Below are 26294 nucleotides of genomic sequence, written 5' to 3' on the forward strand. Positions count from 1 at the left end.
CATACCATATACCTGCCAAATTCTGTGGCTCAAATTATGCAGACTTTTTCATTAATCCTCAGGTCAGTTTCTTAGGTGTTCAAAGTGCTTTGATGCTGATCTAGCTGCATTTCAGGAGCAAGACAAGCTCAGAGTCTCCATACTTCTCTGCCACTTCTATAACCACTGAGTCTGAATAAGGTCTATGGATTGTACCAATGTCAATTTCTTGGTCTTGATATTATTAAACCATAGTCATATAACACATTAATATTGAGAGAGGCTGGGGAAGTATAGATTGGACTTCCCTGCACATTTCTTTGCAATGCCCTGTGAATCTTTAATTATTTCAAAACAATAACAAAAAAGGTTTTTGATAGATAATGTGGCTGGTATTTTATAATATGGAGCAGGAGAGGAGTGAGGCCTTATACTGAGGGGCAGCAGTTCACCTGACTGACTTATAAAGGGTGCCCTTAATGATCCTTTCATTGAACTAATATATCTAGTTTCTTCTAACCTCCTCACTTTTTGTTTCTGCCAGGGTAAAAGCCATGTTGAATTGGTCTCTTTACAGGACTTTTATTACTTCAACATGGCTGTTGGGAGGGAGGGAAAAGCATTTTCTGAATGGCTATTAATAACAGCCATTAATTAATGAAAGATTAATAAATATTTATAATTATGTAATTTTGAAAGGTTGTACAATTATACACAAAAAAAGTCAAATTCTAGAATAAAAAAGTCTTCTCAAAAATAAATTGGCATTAATACTAATGACTGTAACTGATTAAAGTACATTGAATTTATTAAACCCATAAGTTCAAAATGATAGTAAATGGGAGACAGACAAAAAATAAATTCAGTGGACACCACTGGAAGTTGCTAAGGCAACAAATCATTATTATGAAAGTTGATAATTAAGGAAAAATAATTTATCTTGTGTTTCTGGCATTAAGTGTGTTTCACGTTAATGAAATTGGGTGGGAGAAAGTTCTTCAGTACAGAATGTGTCATTTATAAATGCAGACAGAATAACAGAATTAGAAAATTCATTGCAAATGCTAATGGTCCCTGGTGAATATTAAAACTATTAGGAGCAAAGGTCACAGGGAACTTCATAAACACTGGGCCAGGCTGCCACCACCTAAACTCACTAAGCAATCTCAGCATCCCTGCAAGGGGGACATCTAGACATTACACTTCTCCTTGGTGCAAGTCAAACTCCTATAACACCTGTGAAGCAAAAGGGCCCCAAAATAAAACCTGAAGGCTTCAGATATAAATTGTAGTCCATACCAAATAAAAGGAATAGAATAAGAATCCCATGAGGGGTCCATTAGCCCAATCCAGGATGCAAGATGTTCTACAGAACCACAGAAAAATATTTTTGAACTAGATGGTGGTACAGTAAAGAGCTAACCTGGAAGGCCTAAGGTTGCCATCATTAGAAGAGCCTTTAGAAGAGCCTGCTCTAGGGTTGGCCCTTGGCTGGAATCTGGCTACTTGGCTTTTGGAATATTCCTTATGATAGAAAGTGATAATGTTGTTATATAGGCTTAGAACATTGCATTCTGCTTTACTAGCATGTCTAAATTATTTTTATAAAATGTGATTTATGGTTAACACCTGCTTTCTTTCTGGGAGGCTAGGACTTTGGTGGGCTCAGGGAGCCTACATGACAAGCCTTCATCAATACCCTGGAGCTCTGAGTCTCAAGCAGGCTGCCCTGGGCATAAATGCCACTGCTGAAGGAAGGAGCATGTTCTATGTGGCCCCTTCTGGGAAAGGAGACCTTTCAGAACCCTGCTTCTGGACTCATCCAGACTTCCTGATGAGGCTTCTTCCACTGCTGGTCATGATAATAAACCACATCCCAGACAGGGCAGAGCTGCCTGTGAGTCTGTGAGCCCTTCTAGAAAAATCACAGTGTTTAGGTGACCAAGGGAACCCTGAAACATGATGATATTGGTTTAGAAAAAAGAAGAGAAAAATAATGGAGAGAATAGAGCTACTCTGGAATAAAGAAGACATAAGAGATATAACAACTAATGAGTGGACCTTGTTGGACAATTTGGGCTCAACTTACTGGAGCCAACATTCCTCACCAGGCACACTAGACAACCACAGGCAAACTTCTGGAACTTTCCTGGCCATTTCTCCTGCAGGCCATTTTCTTGACAACTCCAAGGTATTTCTCATACCTATCCTACACTAAAGAAGAAATGCTTCTTTAGAAGTACATTCTCTACTGACCTTCCAGGCTCAACCTACTGGAGCCAAGATTCTCATCAATGTGTTGCAGTAAGTCTGGTTTCACAATTAAATTAACAATGTACCAGCCCACCCAGGCAGTGTCTGCACTTTGCTTCATGCTATTAAAGGTAGGGCCATGCTTAGCTCCCCAAAAACACATAATTTATAAGACATAAGATCATTTGTAAAAAGGCTCATACACTGAATTGATAAGCATAACAGATAATAATCCTTCCCCCCCATATAGCCCAAGGTCTCTCAAGTCTCTATAACATTCATATTCCTATGAAACAAATAGGGGACAGTCTAATGTACATCTCAGAGAGTTTCCACATTTGCCCCAACTTCAGGGTCACATTTCAAGTGAGCAGCAGAATGAGAGTAAGAAAATCATGCACATATTCAGTTTTCTCAGGTAAATTTTTGCTGGTACATGATGCAGCTCATCTTGCATGTGTCAATTGCCAACATTCAGCAAATATTCCAGTACAGATCAATTTTCTACATAGAATGGTGGAATCTTCCTTTTTAGGAAAGATGCCATGGCAGTTTGATTAGGAAGCAGAACTGAGTGAGGGGCACCTGGGTGATGCAGTCGGTTAAGTGTCTCTTGATTTCAGCTCAGGTCATGATCTCGTGGTTTGTGAGTTCAAGCCCCAAGTTGGGCTCCACACTGTCAGTGTGGGGCCCATTTGGGATTCTCTCTCTCCCTCTCTCTCTCTGCCCCTTGTGCGCTCTCTCTCTCTCTCTCTCTCTCTCTCTCTCTCTCAAAATAAATAAATAAACTTAAAAAAAAGAAACAGCAGAACTGAGGGGCACCTGGTAGATCAGTGAGTTAAGCATCCGACCGTTGATTTCAGCTCAGGTCATGATCTAATTGTTTGTGAGATTGAGCCCCATGTCAGGCCCTCTCTATGCTAACAGCACAGAGTCTGCTTGGGATTCTCTCTCTCCCTCTCACCCTGCCCCACCCCTGCTCATGCTCTCTCTCAAAATAAATAAAGAAACTTAAAAAAAGAAGGAGAACTTAGCCCATCCAAAACATCCACACGTTGAAAGACACTTACTTGTGAGCCCAAATAAATCTGAGAGCTGACATGAAAGTTACCTCAAATATAATCAGCATGTAGACCCCAGCAAGGATGACCACAGCAATGATCACTTGTGCTTCTATGCTTGCACGGAGATACTGATGAGCCATCAGAAGAGGAACAGCCTGGGTCTGCTGGACAGAGGCTCGAATGCTGATAGAAACAGTATCTCTGTAGAATGAAGCAAAGATATTACCATTAGTAAAGGAAACCAGACCCTATGTCAACAATTAGTGCTTATTTCCTTGGTGTCCTTCCCAACACAAGTTATCTATGGCCATAATGAGAGCCCAAATTAATCTCAGAGTGATTTAGCCCAATTCCTGACCTGGCAGACAAGGAGCTCTGAGGGTATATATGAGTAGTGTGAGATGCAGACACAGCCTCCCTGTGGTCAGATCCATCTAATGTAGATCCCTCAGCCTCCACCTGGCAGTATCTGCTTCATGGCAGGTGCCACCCCAACAATTAACAAGGAGCAGGAACTTTCACATTGGTTCTAGCCATTTAAAATTAAAATTCTCTTTCTCTTCATCACACACTGACTGCTTTACCTGCTAACAAATAGCAAAGCCAACCATTGTCACATGACAGTGATTTGGAAAAGGGCCACATGTAACCTGAGAATATATAGATGGGTTGTCACAGATGATGGGGGAAAGTACCTGGAATAATAAGCATCCAAATAATTAACAGTATGTGGCATGGTGAAACTAAAGCATTTTTCTAAAAGTTTGGTCAGCAACTGTTGTGAGCCAAACTGTGTCCTCCCAAAATATAGATGTTGACACCCTAACCCTCAAATACTTCATAATATGACTATATTTGGAGACGGAGTCTCTATAGGAGTAATTAAGTTAAAATAAGGTCACTAGTGTGGTCCCTAATCCAGTATGACTGGTATCCTTATAAGAGGGATAGGGACAGACACAAACACAGAAAAGACCATGTGAAAACACAGGAAGTAGAAGGCATTGTCAAACCAAGGAGAGGGGCCTCTGAAAAGACAAACTCTGCTGAACCCTTGAGGAAATAAATTTCTACTTTTTAATTTAAGCAGTCTGTGGTATTTGTTATGACAGGACTAGCAAACTCCTACAGACATAATATGGAGTGGCATTAAAGAAAAAGAGAAAGAATCCGAAAATTTCCTGGAATTCTCCATTGTAGAGCTTCATAATATTAATGACTATAAAATCAACTATAAAATACCATTTGCTTCAAAATGGACCCTGAAATAAATCCTCATTTCCTGACACTTGTGGTTATGATGCCCTCCTACATCCCTCATGTTCACAGTCTCCCCAGTTAGAGCATCCCATCCAAGTCATATAATTGATCTGGCTATTCGTGCCAAAAATTTGAGTCTCACAGGTCAAACTTTTTAAGTGAGCATGTCTCAGAAGACCTTCCCTCAAGATCTTTGATCACCTGAGACCCACCTGCTCAGTATCTCAAAGGTCCTGCTCACCACCAAGCGCTCACTTCTTCTCGGATTTAAAAATACAGTCCAATTCTGAGTGACCTGTAGAAGTTGAAATGTAATATCACAGTAAGGCTTTGAACCATCACTTGGGATTCAGTGTTATTCAGTGTACGTGTTTGTTTATAATAAGGAGAAAAAGAGGACAGCAAGGACTTTTTACACAACTCCCAAATCCCTGACACTAGAGCATATCCAAGTTGTATGGAACTGGAAATTTCTACATTATGAAGGGCTTTAAGAAAAAAGAATACAAAAGTACACACATAGAACTAGTATAAAAGATACAAAGGTATAGATGTCAAAATGATTTATTATGAGCAAAATAAATCACTGCACTTTATGGGAGACTTGGAATCTTCTGAGCCCTCTGAGGCAACTCATGAAAATGCTTACTTACAACTGCCTCCTGCTTGCAAACTAGAGACAAGTCTCCACACCCATGTCACAGGAGCACATGAGAGGCAGGATCCAAGGATGAAGCTCCTTTGCTGTGGGCAAATCCATCCCACATCTTCCTGTCCCAAGCAGGGTAGTGGAGGAACCAGCTGAGGGGAGCCAGATATGAGCAGAGAGTGGGGGCTGGCTGGGGCAGCTGAGGGGCCAGGGAAACTTCAATGGGAGGACGGGAGTCTTGCTGCCCAAAAATCATGAAGTAAATGAAAATAGGAACTCTGAAATTAGTCAAAGCATGAATGAGAGTTCATATGTTCTCTTAAAACACTTCAATATTTGGAAAGAGTATATCAGAAAAAGCCTAGTAGTAAAGGACTTTTGTGTTCCTCGTGTTTCTGAGCTGGATTTTTGTGCTGGCACTGGAGCAGAGAAGCTCAGTGCAGCCCCATGGGCAGGCAGTTATGTCAGCAGGCTGCAAAGGGTCACATCTTCTTCCACACAAGACTCACAGACAGAGCAGACAGATGTGTGCCCACCTTGTCTTTACTGAGAAGCCGTTGCCATCAGGCTGTGCATTGCACACAAGGAAGCCAAGTTTACATCCTAAGACCACGACCAAGGCAACACTTTTAGAACACTGGTGCTGCATAGACCATCACCCATGAAACTGCAGCTTAATTAATAATGATGCCTTTGCTCTGTGGACCCTGCTCTGCATGGCAGGAAAATAAGAGGGTGTAGTAACCCATCAGACACTCTGTTTTGGATGACACAGCATTGTGCAACAGCAGGGTTTCCTTCTCTGGATTATAAAGGAAAAACCTATGAACTTCATACACAAGTCACCATAATAATCCCAGGGAGTTATCAGGACTTGGGATATAGGTCAGGATGCCCAGAGAGGGGCCAGGCCTTGTCTGGGCTCTGGGCCATGGTGACAACACCACTGCTGACCTTCCTTGTCTTCAAAGTATGGGAGCTAAAGATGGTCTAGGAGACACTAAGTACAAGAGCCTATTGCTTTAGAAGCAGAAGGTTTAGGAAATTATGCAAGTCTTAACTACTTGGTTAAGTGTCCACAAACCCAAAGGAACTGTGGTGTATCTTCTATACCATGAGGTAAGGCCCAAGTTTAATTGTGATTTAACAACAGAAAACTACGTTCAAATATATATTTCCCTGAATTGTCCAATAAAATCATCTGAATAAAAAACTCACAAGCCTGATTTTACTGAAATTGCAAGAGTTTTATAATTATCTTAGACAAAAGGAGAAAAAATAATTGCAAAGACAAAGCAAAAGACAGGGCTTGCCTAAGAATGGTGTCATCAAAAAGAATGAAATCTTGCCACTTGAACTATGTGGATGGAACTGGAGACTATTATGCTAAGTGAAATTAGTCAGAGAAAGACAAAAATCATATGACTTTACTCATATGAGGACTTTAAGAAACAAAACAGATGAACACAAGGGAAGGGAAACAAAAATAATATAAAAACAGGGAGGGGGACAAAACAGAAGAGGCTCATAAGTATGGAGAACAAACTGAGGGTTACTGGAGGGGTTGTGGGAGGGGGGATGGGCTAAATGGGTAAGGGGCATTAAGGAATCTACTCCTGAAATCATTGTTTCACTATATGCCAACTAATTTGGATGTAAATTTTAAAAAATAAAAAATAAAATTACAAAAAAAAGAATGGTGTCATTGCCTTATGGCTTCCCATCAAATCCACTCAAAAGGAAATCAATTTATGAAGAGATGAAATGAGTTTTTTCAATTCCTTTTAAGTAAAGTATAAGTGTAACCTGCTGTGGCCGCCGCCGCCTGGAGCCTGGAACATCGGCCTGGGTCACCTCCACCACAACATGTTCTTCTCTTCCAGTATGACTTGGGCCACTGGCCACCAGGGCCCCTTCCAGGTCCACCTGGAGCAGTGTGGAGTCCACATGGCTGGTGAGGTTTGAAGCTGAGGCAAAGTCAAGGTGAACCACAAAGCATGGAAGAGAGGCCTAAAGTACCCCCACCACCCACTCAGTGAGTACCCTCTCAGAAGGTGCACACAGAAATGTATATCCAGGATGTTTCCTCCAACTGTACTGCAGCCATTGACCACTCCTTATCTCCTCAGCACCTCACTCCTGACATACACATTGGCTTTACATTGTGTTTTGCCCTGCAGAAATTGCATTTCTGATTGTGTATGTTTCAGGTCCTCTGGTTTAACCTCTAAGTGGTGGTGTCTCCCCATTCTACCCTTATCTCTGCTTCTGCTTTTGCAGCCAGCATAAAACTCCTGCCCAAGTTCCTGGACCCATGGTGAGCTAGTAGACAGGATGGCTGCATGACTGAACAGATACACAGATCAACATCCATGCCCAAATCCTCAGGTCCCAGGTCTCTATTTGTACAATGAGAAATCACAAAGAGAACTTAAAATAAGAATTCTGAAGTCAGCTAAATAAGTGAGAGGAGAGAAATTCCCTCAAAGTGTGTTAAGGGGTCTTGATCAGGGAAGAATTATCAGGAAAAGAGGCTTTTTCCCCACACAAAATATAATTCCCATGGTACTTACTCCCCACTGCAGGCTCGCCCCTTAGCACTTACATCCTGCATTTGGGTGTTGCACAAACATAGGGGTCTGTGCGACTCAGCCCTTCCCTCTCTGTTCTGGGCCAACTCTTGCCTCTGCTGCAAGGTCCTGGGGGACATGACATGGATTTTACAAAGAGGCTGGCCCAGTCATTTTCATCCAGAAGAGAAAATTGTTGTAGGTGGAAAAATGAATCTCAAAATAATCTATGTTTTGTATAAGGCCTCAAAAGTCTTAGCAGCAGCTCACCAGTTGTAGGAAGATTCAGAAACCCTAAAAGAAACAGCTGGTTTATGGAAGAGACTTAGGGAAAAGGTAGAACTTCACTGTTGCCACAGCATATACAGGATTTGCATTGAGTGTTGAGTGCCAGTGAATGGTTAATCCTTTTTCATTATCCATTTCCTCCAGCAAAATATACTAGTTTAAAAAAATTATTATACAAACACATCCTGGTAAAGAAAGCGCTTTATCAGCACTGTTGTCTATAAGACAGCCCAGAATGTGCAGCTGTCCCCAGCACTTGGCTGGAAAGCCTCTCCACATACCTATGCTGCTACTTGGGTTCCATCAAGGACAAATGGAAACAGAAGTCACACATGAGGCAGGATGTACCAACAAAAGGCCCAAAGAGACACTGCTGCTTCTGCCACGCCAAAATTACTCCTGTCCTCGTCTTTCCCCTGATCAAACACAAGATACAGGGTGGGGAGAAATATTTTAGTTCAGAAAGGATTCTAGAGACCTTGCAGAAACCCAGGAGATGGAACAGCACCACCTAGAGGCTAACATTGGAAAAGCAGTGGCTTCTCCCTCAGATTTAAGGAATGTTTGTGGAGCATCTATTGCATACCAAGAAATAAATGAATAAAAACCTGGGGGTTAAGGGGCATCTCATGACCTCTTGAGGAGACAACCATATAACAAATCACCCTGTGATTAACTAATCACATGGAGCGCACACAAAACCACATAGACACAGGACCACATTTACTTCCACCCTTCCTTTCCTCTGTCTTTCTACATGCCCACCATGTACTTAGGATTCAAAGCCCACTGAGATGCTCTGGCGTCATCTGTGACTTCCAGATCACAGAAAACAGGAGCCTCTAATCAAGCCTCATCCCTGCAGGCAGCTTTGATCCTTGACTTGCAGACATATTGAACTATCTGCCATTCTCCTAACACATAGTACCCTGCCTTTGCTTCAAATGCCTTCTCCAAGTATGAAGAACTTCTGCCATCTTTTGAGATCTCACTCAAGCTCTCCACTCCTCTCTTAAAATCTTTGCTTGTCATCTACGACTCCAGTGGATCCTCTGTAGATTTGACTCATGCCATATTGCAGTTTAAGATTTTTCTTCCCAACTGGTCTCGCTCCTCAAGAAAAGTATCTGCATCTTATTCATTTCTCTACTTCTCTGGAGACTAATTTAGTTCTCACCACATTAGACGCCCCCAAAATACTTATTTTACCAATAAATATTTGTTTACAGCATCATCCTTGAAGTCCTCCAAACATAGATCAGAGTCCCTGCTGGGGGCGGGCAATAGAGAAGTCAGAGAGAAATTGCATCCTTCCTCTGACTGCATCAAAGAAATCTCCTGCCTTTCCCATTACCCAAATCAAAGCCATTTTTCATGACCTAACTTGACATGTCTTCCATGAACCTTCTTCCTACTCTGTGAGCCCCCTAGACCTCCCTCCACTGAGTTCCTGGTTAAGCATCTTCCTGTTGTCCTCTGAGTGTGACCATTGACTCTGCACTGGTTGTCCAAGTGTGGGCAACTGTCCTAGAGGTGTATGTATGGTGGGGAGAAAGACACATAAAACACTTCTGAACAACAGGCAATGTGCTGCTGCTGGACATGGAACAAATCCACAACAGCCTGAAGAGAGGCCTTCATTTCTGCCTAAACTGTAGAGTCCCCTTGGATCTACCCTTAAGTTTGCTACAGTGCCTATCAAATGCCAGGCTCATTAACAATGGCCAGGACTTCCTCCTTGACCAAACGAGTCGGGCTCCTCTGAGCCCTCTTCTTGATTAGTCCTCAACTTTGGCCTGGTGAGCCCAGTTTATTGAGAATCCCTTCTCTCCTCATACACAACCAAGTTCCCCTTGGTAATTTTCCATCCTCACCCTCATCCTACTGTAGATTCCTAGCTTCCCCTGTTGTATTTGGAGTTGAGTTCAATCTCCCCGCCCCCCCCCCGCCATTGCCAATAGTCTTAAATAAAGTCTTCCTTACTGTTTAACTTATGCAATTTTTCTTACTTTTGCTTAGTTGAACTGAGGTAAGAAAGTGGGGACCCTTTGGACCCATCTTCATGATAAAAATGGGAGCAATGTCATTTGATAAAGTACGAAACTTTTAAGATTGATCAATTCAATAAAAATAAATCTATCTAGTGCCAATGTATTTTCTCCAGTGTTTGGGACCAAATGGATGAATGATTGCCCTTAATTTCTAGACTGGTACTGACCAATCAAATTCTATGTGGTGATAGGAATGTTTTATATCTATGCTGCCTGATATGGTAGCCACAAATCACATTTGACTATTATGCATTTGAAATATGGCTGGTGTGAATGAGGTAGTGAAACTTTAATGTTATTTACTTCATTAACATAAATTTAAATTTAAAGAGCCACTAGTGGCTAGTGGCTAGTGGTTACCATATTGGAGAACATAATTATGAAGTAGTATAAGGAGCTTAGGATGTAAGAGAGGAAGAACAGGAGGGGACAAAATCCTTTAATGTGTATAGTGTTTCCTTTATGTACTTTGGGAGCCCAGATCTACTATGAAAGGTGTGATGGAAAATGGACCATATGTCAAGAAACAAAGAAAAATAATAGAAGGGAGGAGGGAGAGAAGAAAAGGAGGAAGGCCAGTGAACAAGCCTAATTAAGCTGCTTATATTTAACCTGGCTTGCTGACCATTATTCACCTAATGACCTGGGAGCCTTGAACATGTCTCCCCCATAATAAGCACAGAGAACAACTCAGGGAAAAAGAACCTCAGGTGCCTGCAATCACAGTCATTTCCTGTTTCACAAAGCTTCTAAAATAACCCCTACAATTACTGAGGTGACAAAGCCTGATTGTTACAAAGAAAACCTCATAGGAGAAAAGGTAGCTTTGTTATTCTCCAGTTAATGCATACGGGAGCTTTCTCCAAGATCACTTCCCACTAAAACACACACCCCTAGTGTCTGTCATCCAGGCCTCTTACTCAGCTCGGTCCATCCAGGGGTCTGGCCAGAAGTCAACAAGGAAGAACAATGGGGTTCTTCACTAATGAGAACAACAATGAGAACACCACTACTGACTTTCAAAACCAGGCCAGAATCACTGGCTGCCTCAGACCTGCACAATAACACCCCTTTGCTGAGAATCACCTTCAAAGGTCCAAACTCTGGTGCACAAGCTAGCTTTTCCCCAGTCTGCCCCCACCTTTTGTAGATACCATCAGCAGTTGGCTCTCTGGGGACATTTGAGGGAGACCTATGACCTCTGATCTCTCCTTTCACAACCCCCCTCAGGAAGTTCTCAGCCTAGGGTCCTTGAAGAAGGTCTGTGAGCTTCCAGAAACATATGGGAAATCTATTATGTTTTCTGAGGAACCCACAAGAAGCTTAAATCAGCCTTAATTGGGGTTAATGATTGACAGAGTGAGTCTCTTTTTGACCAAACTTTAGTCATGCACCTTTGAACTCTCTTCTCTAAGACTAAGCCATGACTTTGGGGGTTCTGTGTTTATCTCTGCATTGTCCAGTTTTAGCAAGAATCCTGGTAGGTTAATTTAGTCAGAATCTGCATTCCCCATATCTGATCACACTCAATATCTGATCAGGTTCCTCATGCCCCACCATCCTTAATTGATGTCTGATCACCCTGGCCGGCCTACAGCAAGAATCCAGTGAGGTCAGCTCGGCCAGAGTCTCCTCTCACCCCTGATGCTTCCTCTTGGTAGTTTTTTATCCACTGCCCCCCACCCTGTTCCTTAGTTTTAAAGTCCCAGTTTTCAAGTTCAATCCCTCTCCCACACTGCAGTGGTCTCTGCAACTATCACTAGGTTTCTGAATAAAGTCTGACTTGCCATCCTTCACAAATGTCACTAAACATATAAGAGCCACTCTGCAGCATCCCTACCATCTCATACAGCTCTCTCTATCCCTTCCACTTCTCTTCTGTCTTCACCCAAATATACACGCTGCTCAGAGAACAGGAGAGAGACCTCCCCAGTTGCCCTTGCTGCCAGGAGAAACCATTTTTGCCTGCCAGCCACCAGGATGGACCTAGGCTCATTCAAGTCCCAGGAAAGGCCTAGTGTACTTGGGCTGCTTTGGAAGGAAGACTGTGCACAATGCTGTAGAATAAAAGTGACAAGGTACATTTCTTGGTGGGATGAATAGAGGACTCTTATTTGTTATTATCTGATTTTATCCTGTTATATCCTTACTTATGCTTACTTATGATTTCTACTAACTGCTAAGGTTCATACAGGAGTTGCCACAGTATGGTAATAACCCAGATTCTCCAAAATATTTCCCTCTCCCTATCTGGTTATCACTGAAGACTGTTTCTGGACAGTATCCAGCCCTTCACTCCAAGCTCTTGGGTCACCCTGGGCAGCAGGTTATGATCACCTACAGTGAAGTCCCATGAAGGGAAGGCAGCATCTATCTTATAGGGACATCATGAAGCCAGGCCTCCACACCTTTCTTTGAGAAGGCTCCAGGAGGAGCTGAGGAAAGCAGAAGGATATCTTAGTTTTGTTTAATGGAGATGATATAGAGGTAAGACATATGAATGAAAAACAAAGCTCATAAAAATCACAGAGCTTTCCAATTCTCTCACAGGGATATACATCTTTACCTAAAACTCAGACACATTTTTAAAGTGGTGAAGCAAACATCAAGACTTTAGCAAGCCCTTAGATGGACAACAGAGCTACCCTGTCCTGAGAGCAGGTACAGATGAGTACTCTCATTTATTAAAGGGCAGGGATGCACCATGCACTGCTCACCAGAGCCATCTCATGAGCCCACCTGAAGGCCTTAAGTTCCAGGTCTTTCTGGAATGTTGCTGATACCCTGTGGGTGAAGAGTGGCTCAACTGAGTGAGAGGATATTCTGGGGAACTCCTCAGAAGAACTAGAAGAAACAATAATATATGATAGCTTTTGGTGACTGCAAGGAAAATTATCCAATTTCCTAAAATTTCAGTGCACCCAGCTTATCAATTGAAGATACTAGAGAAAAAAATCTTTCCATGTAGCTCTATGCATGATTTAATTCCTTTTAAAAGGCAATAATCAGAAAATAAAAGGTAATTATCATAAATACTTGAAATGGACACATCTGCCTCCTCTTCTCCCTCCTCCTCCACCACCCTCCTCCTCCACCTGCTTCTTCTTCCTCCCCACTCCTTTCTCCTCCTTACCCTCTTCTCCTCCTTTGTTTGCTTTCCAAGATGTCCCTTCCTCAGGACCTACCACTAACCCTACTGCTCTAAGCAGGACTGGGAACTTTAGGGGATTTCATGCTTCAATATCCTAATCCCAATGTCCATTCTAAGAGAGGGTGTGGGCTCTGGACTTCCAGTTTCATTTGGGATACATAAAGAGCTAGAAACACACCAATCCCACTCTCACAACCAGAAAACAGGGAACAAATGTTAAGTTAATGACTTATTCTATCAAGAATGAGGCTGCATCACAACACCTAACTTGAAATCTAGAGTAAGGCAGGTGAATGCGGGGAGGAACATGGCCAAGCATTGCTTCCCTGAGACAGGTGCTACCACCACATAAAGAAGCAGGCAAGATTAAATCAGAAAATTTTTAAACAGCTCAAGGTCAAGTGTGAGCTAGCGTGAGACTTGGGAGGCCCTGGGAGCCACAAAATAGGGGTGTTAGCATCTTCTTGTAAGGTTTTGCTCCAGGGACCCTAGCAGGTGCTCACAGGGAAGATATGGAGAGATTGAGAAGACTGGTGGAGAAAACTTAATTTCCTGGGGAAGCACATCAAATCTGGTAGCCTAAGGGCACAATGTAACCCCAGCAGCCAGTAGTGGCAGGAAAGAGGGGAAAGTAACTCTACCTCTCGCAGAGGAGTAGGAACAGTGCACAGCCTAGCAGACAGCTGGAGAAAAGCCAAGCAATTCCAAGCGTCTGGGATATTAGAGGTTACCATGGCAACCACACACTGCAACATAGCCGAACTCTGACTAGATTTACACAGAACCCCAGCTAAAGCCCACAGTGTTATGGATTGAATGCTATGTCCCCCTGCCAAATCATATGTTGAAGCCTTGACCCCCAGTGTGGCTATGTCTAGAGATGGGGCCTCTAAGGAAGTAACTGAGGTTCAATGAAGTCATACAGTGGGGCCCTGATATGAAAGGATTGTGTCCTTATAAGAACAGCCACCAGAGAATGCTCTTCCTCTCCACATACACATGCACACACACACACACACACACACACACACACACACACACTGAGGAAAGGCCCTGTAGGACATAGGAGGAAGGCAGCCATCTGCCAGCCAGAAAGAGAGCCCTCACCAGAAATCAAATTGGTCAGCACCTTGACTTTGGACGTCCAGCCTCCAGAACTGTGAATGATAAATGTCTGTTACCCCCAGGCTGTGGTATTTTGTTAGGTCAGTCCAAGTTGACTAACACACTCAATATCTATTATCCTATACAACACATCTGGCTTTTATTAAAAAGACACGAGAGAACTTGATTTGAAGAAACCAAGCAGTCATCAAGCCCAGATGACACAGCCAAAGAAAAGAACCAATGAATTTAAAGAAAGGCCAGTAGAGGGGCACCTGTGTGGCTCAGTCAGTTGAGAGTCTGACTCCTGATTTCAGCTCAGATCATGATCTCACAGTCATGAGATCGAGCCCTGCATGGGGCTCCATGCTGAGTGTGGAGCTTGCTTAAGATTATCTCTCTCCCTCCGCCCCTCCCCTGCTCACACACTCTCTCTAAAAAAATTAAAAATAAAAGAAAGAAAAGAAGAGAAAGAAAAGAAAAGAAAAGAAAAGAAAAGAAAAGAAAAGAAAAGAAGAGGAAAGGAAAGGAAAGGAAAGGAAAGGAAAGGAAAGGAAAGGAAAGAAAAGAAAAGAAAAGAAAAGAAAAGAAAAGAAAAGAAAAGAAAAGAAAAGAAAAGAAAAGAAAAAAGAAAAGAAAAATATAGGTCATTAGAAACCACCTAAGCTGAAATGCAAAAGGAAATGGGTAGGGGTACAAATCAGAGTATCCAAGAGCCCAGGGGAGCCAGGCCCTAACTGGAATGTGCCAGTTGGCTATCATCATCACCCCAGGAGGAAACTCACCACCAGCTATCCATCACAATCTCACTAGTGCTTCTCTTGTCTTCTGTTCTGGCCTCATGTTTCATCACATGTCCTGCAGTAAGGGGTGCCTGGGTGGCTCGGTCAGTTAAGCAGCAGACTCTTGATTTCGGCTCTGGTCATGGTCTCACAGTTCATGAGATCGAGCCCCACATCAGGCTCCATGCTGACAGTGCACAGAGCCTGCTTCTGATTCTCCCTCTCCCTCTCTCTTTGCCTCTCCCCAGTTTATGCGTGCTCTCTCTCAAAAATAAATAAGTGAAATTTAAAAGAAATTTTTTTAATGTCCTAGAGGAACACAATACTCATGAGAGGAACAGTGATCACCTATGCTGTGACCTTCAGTAACAGTTGTAATAGTTCTCTGGTGTCTCTGTGAATCTCAACCATGGACAACTATCCTTTGCAGTCTACAAACTGGATACAGTAGCTTTGCAGGGGTGACACAGCCAACAACTGCCAGAACTTTCCTTGATCTGGATACAGGCTGAATAAAATCTGTAACAATCAGAAACATTTAATGATAGATTTATAGCAGAAAAACAATAGTATTTAAATAATTTTGATAAAATTTGAAAATATGGGTATAATAATGGTGTTGACTGATGTATCCAATATTCACCAGCTCACTCTAAATAGTTTTTCTTAGATATTAAAATATAAAATTCTGATTCACTATATTATTCTCCACTATAATGGATCTTAACTATTGATATTTGTTGATTTTAAGGATTAACCACCCAGCCACAAAATTAAATCATCAGAGGTAGGTAAACGTGGTTTTCCCATACTGGAGGAAAGGGAACACAACCCACGTGATGGTTAAAGTATGTTTTGTGGAATTCGCAGAGCAGCTTATACCTGATCAGAAAGTACATTGAAGTGATCATAAGATGATTGTTACAGAAGTTCAAAACAAATTCCTCAAATCACCAAAACTTTATCTCCCAGAAGAAGGCTTAAGACTAAACAACATGTTCAGGTAATACCTCCGGAAATCAGTGGGGGAATTGGCCCACCCTTCCTTCTCCTTGAAAATCCCAGTCCCCACCCCACCACCAGCCTTGTTAAACAGCGGGAGCTTCAGAACCACACATTTATGTGAATAGGAAGTAAAGAGGTAAACTGGTAGCCAAAAAAGTAAACTCATGAAGTTTTCAGAGTTCAATGTAATTGTTTCTTATTTCATGCATAGACTTCCTTTCTCTGGGCCACTGCTCCCCTCCCTATGGGTTTTTAAAGGGTTGCAGGTATTCAATTCAGTTCAGCCAGTATTGACTTCATGCACCACCCTTGCTGCTCAAGATGCAACATTGCTCTCTATATGTCACACTTAGAAGAGGAGACTCTTCTCATGCACAATCTTGCACACATACACAGAGCCCCAATATTCATGTCCACAGATACAGATAATAAAAAATAAGTATTCACAGCCACATTTGGTCATGTGAAGTTTCCAGTCATATAGCGTTCAGCATGAGCCATAACCACAGGCTGCCTACATAGAAGAGCCATGGCCACACACATCTTGGAATGTACATTGCACAGTCATGAAAACACCATTCACACACCCCATCCTTGCTCACAATCTCACATGCTGTCACAGCAGCATGCACCAACCACCCACTGGGATCTTCAGCAATGGTGCACACAAACTATCTTATGTCAATGCTGAAAATTGATACACCCCCAGAATTAAGACCCCAAGCACAGATACAATCTTAAAATGATCACAGACCACAAATGACCCACATGTCCCACACAGGCATTCAGACACACAAACACACAGCCAGACACAGAGGACCTCACACCCACATATGCACACACAGCCAGGCATGTACACACACATGTGTACACATACAGATATGCACACCTGGGCACAAAGAATCTTACACTCATTTGGCAAAAAAATTTGAGCACCTGCAATGTGATTCCAGCGAGGACTACATCAGGATATAAACCACACAAATGCAGCAAGACACCTGACTCTTCCTGTCAGAGGACATACTCAGGTCACCTCCAGAAACATGGCTCTGCAGTCCTCCCTTAGAATGCATGGGCAAGTGGAATTGGAGAAGCATCCAAGAAAAGGGCAAACAGGGAGCTTCATTCCCTCCCAAACAGGGCAGCCCAGTTAGATGGAGGCCTAGAGCACCATCTCAAAGGGACACTAAACATTCTTGGGGCCACCCATGATGCTGGACATATCCCAACACAATAGTTTTATTGCATGTGGTTGAAAACAGAATTGGCAAGCCACTTTGAGGTGGACAGTTAGACCCAGGGAGTAAGCTAACTGCTTCTATAAAGCAAAGCCAAGTCCCCAGGTCTTCTGTTGTGTCACATGTGGATCACAGCAGTTGAGCATTGCTAAGGGGATGCCTCCCTCACAAACCTCAGCCCACCATCCCACATGCCCTCAGTATCTCCTCCAAAGAAAGTGTGAGCGCCATATCTCAGGTGCCTTGCTACCCAGCCCATGGCACCCCATGGCTCTGCTGACCCATCAGCAGAGCTCTGTGGTACTCACAGAGCACACCACCACAAAGACAAACAGGCTTGCAACTTTCAGCCACCGTATACAGCACCTGTAAGAGAAAAAGTAGGCCCCAAGTCACACCAACAGCAGTCCTATTTGCATCTGTCTAGTCTGCCAAACCTCAGATACCTTTATGAAGCTTTGGGTAATATCAATCTCAAAGCACATGTTAGAAATTCTTTCCATAACATGGTATGAAGGAAAACACTGCTGACCTGTAAATGCATGGCATCATAAAAAGCAGCTTGGTGAAAGTTACAGAGGAGGGCAAAGTTAACGTTGAGTATTTGCATATGTTTCTTGCTGGAGAGGCTAAAATTCAAATTTGGAGGATCTTCACTAGCATTTTTAAAGGCTGAGTTTCCTGGACACAAGATTTATCTGGGCTATCAGGCTTGTATTTATCAATTATATTCCCCTAAGTTTTCTGGAAAGTAGGAATGTGAATTTGATCGAAAAACACACTGACTAAGATGTAACCAAACAATTCAAAAAAGAAATTGCAGTGCTGTTACTGGTTGTACCAACAGAGTCTTTTAAGAATTTATAATTTAACAATTATAATTTAACAATCAGGGCATGCTGTTGGCCCCCTCTGAGGTCTCCTGACAGTGTCCTGACACAGTCATCATTATATATCTTTCTTACCTGTGGTTCTTGGGGCCTAGGTGAATCTGAGTCTCCCCAAGCCTTTAGAGTCCTTTGAGTTCCACCTCTGCTCATATCACATCCCCAGGCCCACTGAATCTCATCTTCTAATGACACTATCACTGCCCAGCCCTGAGGTGTGCTCTCCCACTGGCCGGCCCTCAAGAGCAGGCTCTGGGGTGTTTGTACTCTGTCTCTGTTTGTGGAAGGGCGCTGGTACATGGTCTGTGCTTGACACATGTTTGTAGAATGCAGAAAGTCATGTTGAAACATCTTTTTCAATACCTTTCTGATATTTTCAAAATGGCTAAGTCTTGTTTTGCATTCTCTTAGATTTAATTAATTTAATGAATAATCATTTTACACTTCCAAAATCTGATTCAACAACTCCTTTTTAAATGGAAATCAAGGCTGGAGATATCACAATCCCAGATTTCAAGATATACTACAAAGCTATAGTAATCAAAACAGCATGGTACTGGCACAAAAACAGATCAATGCAACAGAATGGAGACTCCAGAAATAAACCCACACTTACATGGTCAATTAATCTATGACAACTAAGCAAGAATATACCATAAGTAAAAGACAGTCTTTTCAATAAATGGTTCTGGAAAACTGGACAGCTACATGGAAAAGAATGAAACTGGACTACTCTCTGACATTATATACAAAAATAAGCTCAAAATGGATTAAAGATCTAAATGTGAAACCTGAAACACTAAAACCCTAGGAGAGAATATAGGCAGTCATTTCTTTCACACTGGCAATAGCAACAGTTTTCTAGATGTGTCTCTTAAGGCAAGTGAAACAGAAGCAAAAATAAACTACTGGGGATAGAGACAGTGCCAGGGCAAGTGAGAGCCAGATGGGCACTGGGTGACTCTGTGGCTTGCTGAGGAAAATAATTAAACATGGGCAAAGGAGATCCTAAGGAGCCGAGAAACAAAATGTCATCACATGTATTCTTTGTGCAAACTTGCTGAGAGGAGCACAAGAAGAAGCACCCAGATGTTTCAGTCAACTTCTCAGAATTTTCTAAGAAGTGCTCAGAGAGGTGGAAGACCATGCCTGCTAAAGATAAAGGAAAGTTTGAAGACATGGCAAAGGTGGACAAGGCCCGTTATGAAAAAGAAATGAAAACTTAATCCCCCCTAAAGGGGAAACAAGAAAGAAGTTCAAGAACCCCAATGCACCCAAGAGGCCTCCTTCGGCCTTTTTCTTGTTTTGTTCTGAGTATCACCCAAAAATCAAAGGAGAACATCCTGGCCTATCCATTGGTGATGTTGCAAAGAAACTGGGAGACATGTGGAATTAACACCACTGCAGATGACAAGCAGCCTTATGAAAAGAAGGCTGCGAAGCTGAAGGAAAAATATGAAAAGGATATTGCTGCATACTGAGCTAAAGGAAATCCTGATACAGCAAAAAAGGGAGTCATCAAGGCTGAAAAAAGCAAGAAAAAGAAGGAAGAGGAAGAGGACGAGGAAGATGAGGAGGAGGAAGATGAAGAAGATGAAGATGAAGATAATGATGATGAATAAGTTGGTTCTAGCAGTTTTTTCTTTCTTGTCTATAAAGAATTTAACCCCCCTGTATACAACTCACTCTTTTTAAAGAAAAAAATTGAAATATAAGGCTGTGTAGGATTTTTTTTAATCTGTAGAGTGTCTTTTTTGTATAGTTAACACACTACCTAATGTGTCTTTAGATAGCCCTGTCCTGGTGGTATTTTCAATAGCCACTAACCTTGTCTGGTACAGTATGGGGGTTGTAAATTGGCATGGAAATTTAAAGCAGGTTCTTGTTTGTGCACAGCACAAATTAGTTATATATGGGAATGGTAGTTTTTTCATCTTCAGTTGTCTCTGATGCAGCTTAGTTGTTATGTTAACTGAATACCACTCTGTAGTTGCAAAAAAAAAAAAAGTTGCAGCTGTTTTGTTGACATTCTGAATGCTTCCAAATAAATACAATTTTTTTATTAGTATTGTTGTCCTTTTCATACGTCTGAAATTTTTCTTCTTGAGGGGAAGTTAGTCTTTTGCTTTTGCCCATTTTGGATCACATGGGTTATTACAGTGTTTATCTTTTCATATAGTTAGCTGATAAAAAGTTTTGTCTACACCCTGCATACTCATGATGAGGGTAATAAAGTTGAATTGAGATAGTTTTCATCCATAACTGAAACTCCAGTCTTGATCAGTTGATACAGATTTCACATAGCCCAGTCACATATATAAAGTGAAGAGTAATCAGTCTATTCACAGCATGGGATTAGTAGAATCAAACATTTTGAAATTCTGTCCTTGAAGGACTAAGAGAAAAGTATGTTCTAATCTTTACATGAGGACTCTACATTCTTTAACACCCATTACCATGTAATGGCAGTTATATTTGCAGTTCCCACATTAAAGAAGACCTGAGAATGTATCCCCAAAAAGTGTGAGCTTAAAATACAAGACTGCCATATTAAATTTTTTGTTGACATTAGTCCCAGAAAAGGCTCTGGAAAAAAAAGTGCTGGCTGTAAATGTCTTCTCCTATTTATCTAAATATGGATTTCTTAGGAAACTTGACTCTCCATTAAAGGTATTTTTAATTAATTGGACAAACTTCTAAAATGTATACCACACTTAAAATCTGGTATATTTTCCTATATTGTAGTTTGCTCCTTTATATAAATCAAATAGGCCTGAGGGAAGAAGACATTTAAAACTTTGTATTTCAGTAGGAGCTATTGGATTTGAATTTGATTTTTCTTTACGAAACCCAAACTCATTCATTAGAGTCATGTTTATCTACTTAGCAGTTTAGGGAACAATTTGGCAATTTTGTGGTTTTTGAGATTATAGTTCTCTTAAAGTGCCAGTGTTTTAAAATAGCATTCTTGTAATTGTACACAATTTTGTGATGGAGTGATGTTTTGTTATATAATTTTGACTTGGATACTTTCCATTTGCATTTGTTTATGTAATTTCAGTAGGAATACTGAATATCTGAGTCCTGGATGACACTAATAAACTAATAATTGCAGAGGTTTTTAAAAAATCTAAAAAAATTAAAAATAAACTACTGGGACTACATCAAACTAAAAAGCTTCTGCACAGTGAAGGAAACCACCAACAAAACAGAAAGCAACATACTGAAAGGGAAAAAACCTTAGCAAATGATATATCTGATAAGGGATTAATATCCAAAATATAGGAAGAACTTATATAACTCAACACACACACATGCATGCACACACACACACACACACAAACATACACACACACACACACACACACACAAATCCAATTAAAAAATGGACAGAGGACCTAAATAGACATTTCTCCAAAGAAGACATACAGATGGCCAACATATTCATGAAAAGGTTCTCAGTATCACTAAATCACTAATCATCAGGGAATTACAAATCAAAACCACTTTAAGATATCGAAGAAGATATCACTATATACCTGTCAGAATGGCAAAAATGAAAAAGACAAGAAATAAAAAGGTGTTGATAAGGATGTGGAGAAAAATGAACCCTCATGCACTATTGGTGGAAATGTAAATTAGTGCAGCCATTGTGGAAAACAGTACGGAGATTCCTCAAAAAAATTAAAAATAGAAATACCATATGATCCAATAATTCCACTGCTGAGTGTTTACCCAAAGAAAACAAAAACATTAATTCAAAAATATATATGCACCCTTATGTTTATTGTAGCATTATTTACAATAGCCAAGATATGGAAGCAGCCCAAGTGTCCTTCAATAAATGAAAGGATATAAAATATGTGGTGCATGTGTATGTGTTTTTATATTTATATTTACATAGAATAGAATATTACTTAGCCATAAAAAAGGAAAAGATCTTGCCATCAGTGACAACATGGATGGACCTAGAAGATATTATGCTAAGTGAAATTAGTCAAAAAGAGAAAGACAAATACCATTTGATTGTACTCACATATGAAATCTAAAAAACAAAACAAATGAATAAACAAGAAGCAGACTCAGACCTATAAATACAGATGGTTGCCAGAGAGGAGGGAGGTTGAGGGATGGGCAAAAGGGGTGAAGGGGAGGAGGAAATACAGTCTTCCAGTTATAGAATGAACAAAACACAGGAATAAAAAAAGTACAGCATAGTACTGAATATAGTCCGTGGTATTTTAAGAGTGTTGCATGGTGACAGATGGTTAACTACACTTATGTTGAGAGTAGGATGACATAGACAGTTGCTGAAACACTGTTCTGTATATCTAAAAATAAAATATTATATGTCAACTATACTCAAATTTAAAAAATAGTAATAAATGTGAATCAAAATGATAGTTTTTTAAAGAAAGAGGCATTATTCTAAAAACATTTTTCTACATAACTGACATATACAGCAGAGTTGACAAACCAAATATGTTTTCAAAGTTTCTTTAATGATCATACATGGTACTTTTTAGACCTGTTAAAAAGAATAGCACTAAAATTTTTAGTTCAGTGGCAAGCTCAATGAAACTATTCTATGAATCCTGGAATATAGAGCAATTACAGAAAGTAAAGTTTAATTTTTCCATGGTACAGGACAGTTGAAGAACCTGGCATCCTCTGGAGCTGTGAACCAACCAGTTGAGGAAGGATGTCAGGGCTTACTGTCCTGGTAGCCCATGGGACCAGATCCCTATTCACACACTTTCACACTATTCACATAATTTCATAGCAGATTCTATGGCCAAATATTTATCATATCTATGCAGACAGCTGAGACCAGTCATCATGAAAAAAGCTATACATGGCTGGGGAGCATGCTGGGAAATGATATCTCCATAGTCAAGCACAAATGGGGAATGTGGGGTAACATCCCTGCATACCCACCTTAGCTTACAAGTTGCATGACCCTGGGAAAAATCCTTAACCTCCATGAAGTCCCTTTCTTCATCTATCTCTCAAGATTGCTAGGAAGATCAATAGAATAATTGACAGTGGGCCTCTCTGGGAACAGTCAAGTGTACTTTGGGCATACAGATAGGTACACTTGTAATCAGCCCTTCAAATAGCTTCAGAAAAGACAGTTCCCCTAATGTAGACAAATAATAACACTAGTGTCTGATATCTACATAGTGTCTTCTCACCTATCAGTGAGGTTTCCCACAGACCATCTTAGCAGAAGCCCACACAGGCTTCTGCTGTAGTGAGGGAGACTCAAGGTGAAAAGGAGACAGTTGCACAGAGGTATCTGACTCTGCTGGTCCCTCAGCTACCTCAGAACATATCTGGAATGAGAACCTGATTACCAGGGTCCCCAAGCCTTATTCTGTCCCTGGAGATGCCACTTTCAAACATGTTGGTCTCAACATGAACTTTCCTTTAAATAAATGTACCTATGGAAGCCCAGAAAACAAAGCAGGGAGAGTAAAGGTGCTCCAGCAATAGTTGGCCAGCTTGCATAGTCCTCTACAATGCTCTCAGCCCTCCCACACATATGCATGCCTAAGACCTCCTACACATGCATGAGCACAGCCTTTCCACCACTACTACCACCAACCCCTTTCCTCACATGTGCTCAGTCTCAGGCTCCCAACTCACACCCAGCCCAACAACACAGTTTCCTGAAAGATGCACCCAACCTTTTTAATAACATACTTTATCACTAACTTCAAGGGATCATATCATCTTCTAAAACACCATGAGGACTGCTGAAGTGAACTGATTCCATCTGCAAACCTCAAGGTCATGAAGACCCCTGAATCACAAACAGGAAGGAGCGTAGGATGTTAGTCATTTAGGTTTGTAATTGGGCTGTCTTATAGCCTCACAGATCCATGCCAATTAGCAGTGTCACCTTACATATCTTCCAGGAACTGGAGAAAAGGTTAAAAATCTTCCAGGAAAAGTGCAGCCTGGCCAAATATGAAAACCTTTCCTCCTCATCTTCACTCTGCCACTTGGGAAGGATGTAGTGAGGGTGAGACACCCCCCCACCACAGTTCAGTCCCAGACAAATGGGATGCTCTGTACAACCATCACCCTGTTCCAGTGCTAGCACTTAAAGTCTCCCTACCTCAGTTTCAAAAGACGGGACCTGATGTGAGCACTGTCCAGAAGCTCCCCTTTCTCTTGGGAGGCAGATCCAGAGGAACCAGCCAAGTCTTTGCTCAGCAGAGATCCTCCATCCCACTCAGCTGAGCTGTTCCCCCAAGATTCTTCAGCAGTGATAAACTCTGGATGGCAAATAGGCATGCCCCATGACCTGGAAAGCAAGACTTTGTAGTTATTTTCACAGAAATAGTAGCATCTCCAAAACAAGATTTCATTTCAGTGGTGAGTGTGAAATGTGGAATCAATTCTAGTTTTTAAAAGGACCACAGACATTTTAGTGCTGTCCAAGTAGTAGAAATATGTCTTTCTTGACATCATAGGACACTTATCTTAAGGAAAATCATTTGGGGTAACTCAAGTCTTCAAAATGAATTGTGGACTTTCAAGAAACATCAGTTTGTTCTGAATTTGGAACTTTACAATAAAGCTATTTCTGTCTCAGACCAGCTCCAGCTCATTTTGGTAATTGCTTTCTCTTTGATTATGTTGCAATTCTCAATACCTAGTTGTTATACTTGTCCTATTGCAGAGTGAGTGGTGTAAACCTTCCCTCTTCTGTATAGTTATCTTTCTATAATAGAGCTATAGGGAAGATGATCTACCTGGCTTTTCCACCCAGCCTGTACATGAGCATGAGCAGGAGTGGAGAACATTAGTGTTGGACTAGATGATCCCAAGGATGGAACCTATATCTAGAAGGATGATTCAAGAGGAATCACAAACTTTTCTCAAAATTACATGTAGACATATCCATTGACTTTTAGTTGAATCTTTGGGCTTCTGAACAACCTGCTCAGTACAGATGTACTTGAGTCTAATGAGGTTGCATCAAAGCCCAGTGTTTTCATGTATTGCTTGGAATACTCATTGGATCACAATATTGACATAAAAGGCCATGAACTTAGAAACAAATAATGGCTCTCAAGCCCAGCTAGCTCTACAGGACATTATGATTCTCCTGAATACCCATAATTGCCTTCAAAGTGGTTCACAACAAGAAAAAAATTAGTCTTATTCATACTGAGAAGCCCAAAGATGCAAATTAGGCTGTGTGAAACCAATATGTAACAATAATAAATGATGCTGACAGTGCTACAAACTAATCAATACTGAAAATATACAGTTTGTGACCAGGAAATACTCATGTGTAAGGAATAATATCACAACCCCCCCCACCCCCAGCTGGTGAACAAATACAACTGTAACCAAAATTGGAACTAAGGAAACTTCTTTTAGAAGCGGCAACAGGGCAGCTAACGTCAGTATTTCTAGAACAATGCTGTGCAATAGAACTTTCTATGGTGGATAGGAGTGTTCTCTGCCCTATCCAGTATGGTAGTCACACATGTTCATTGGTCACTGAAAGTATGTAACTGAAGAACTGAATTTTTTATTTTATTTAATTTTAATTAATTTGACTTTGAATAACACCTTGATGCGTGGTAACTATGCTGGTCAGTGCAGATGCAGAGCATGCTCTGACCCTTGTACCATCAGCTGCACATACCTGCCTTCAAACCCCTGAAAAAAAGGGAAAAAAACCTGACTCATGTTCTGCTCCTCTGAAGTGGTTTTGTGACATGAGGCAGAGCTTGGCATCCCAGAGCATGTTTCTGCACTCCATATGCCCAGTACAAATGCTGCACATTATGCTTTTCCAATGAAACATGGGTTATAAAATAATGTTAATGGTTTACCAAGTAATTCAAAGGAAAACATTAAGGGAATCAATGTATGAAGTGTTTGTTTTCAAAGTTGTTTATTAGGAGAAATGGAGAAAAAATAAGTTATCTTCCTGGTTTCAGGGACTGTGCTGGACACTGGGATGTAAGATGAAGACACAGGCTAGTA

At 41.2% G+C, this 26294-nt stretch overlaps 1 protein-coding gene and 1 pseudogene across 2 annotated transcripts in view; one reads left to right on the forward strand and one right to left on the reverse strand.

The window, feature by feature from the left end:
* Positions 1–26294, reverse strand: part of OCA2 (OCA2 melanosomal transmembrane protein) — a 495166-nt gene that overhangs the window by 365675 nt on the left and 103197 nt on the right. For both annotated transcript variants that reach the window (XM_003986906.5, XM_045058957.1), the window contains exons 4-9: positions 24406–24594; positions 17703–17760; positions 15598–15670; positions 7012–7172; positions 4769–4851; positions 3344–3497 (exon numbers count right to left, since the gene is read on the reverse strand). In XM_003986906.5, coding sequence (XP_003986955.3) covers positions 3344–3497; positions 4769–4851; positions 7012–7172; positions 15598–15670; positions 17703–17760; positions 24406–24594 — 718 coding nt within the window. The remainder of the gene's footprint in view (positions 1–3343; positions 3498–4768; positions 4852–7011; positions 7173–15597; positions 15671–17702; positions 17761–24405; positions 24595–26294) is intronic.
* On the forward strand, positions 19274–20342 carry LOC101091538 (annotated as a pseudogene).

The sequence above is a fragment of the Felis catus genome, chromosome B3 (genome assembly GCF_018350175.1).
Source record: "Felis catus isolate Fca126 chromosome B3, F.catus_Fca126_mat1.0, whole genome shotgun sequence".
NCBI lineage: Eukaryota > Metazoa > Chordata > Mammalia > Carnivora > Felidae > Felis > Felis catus.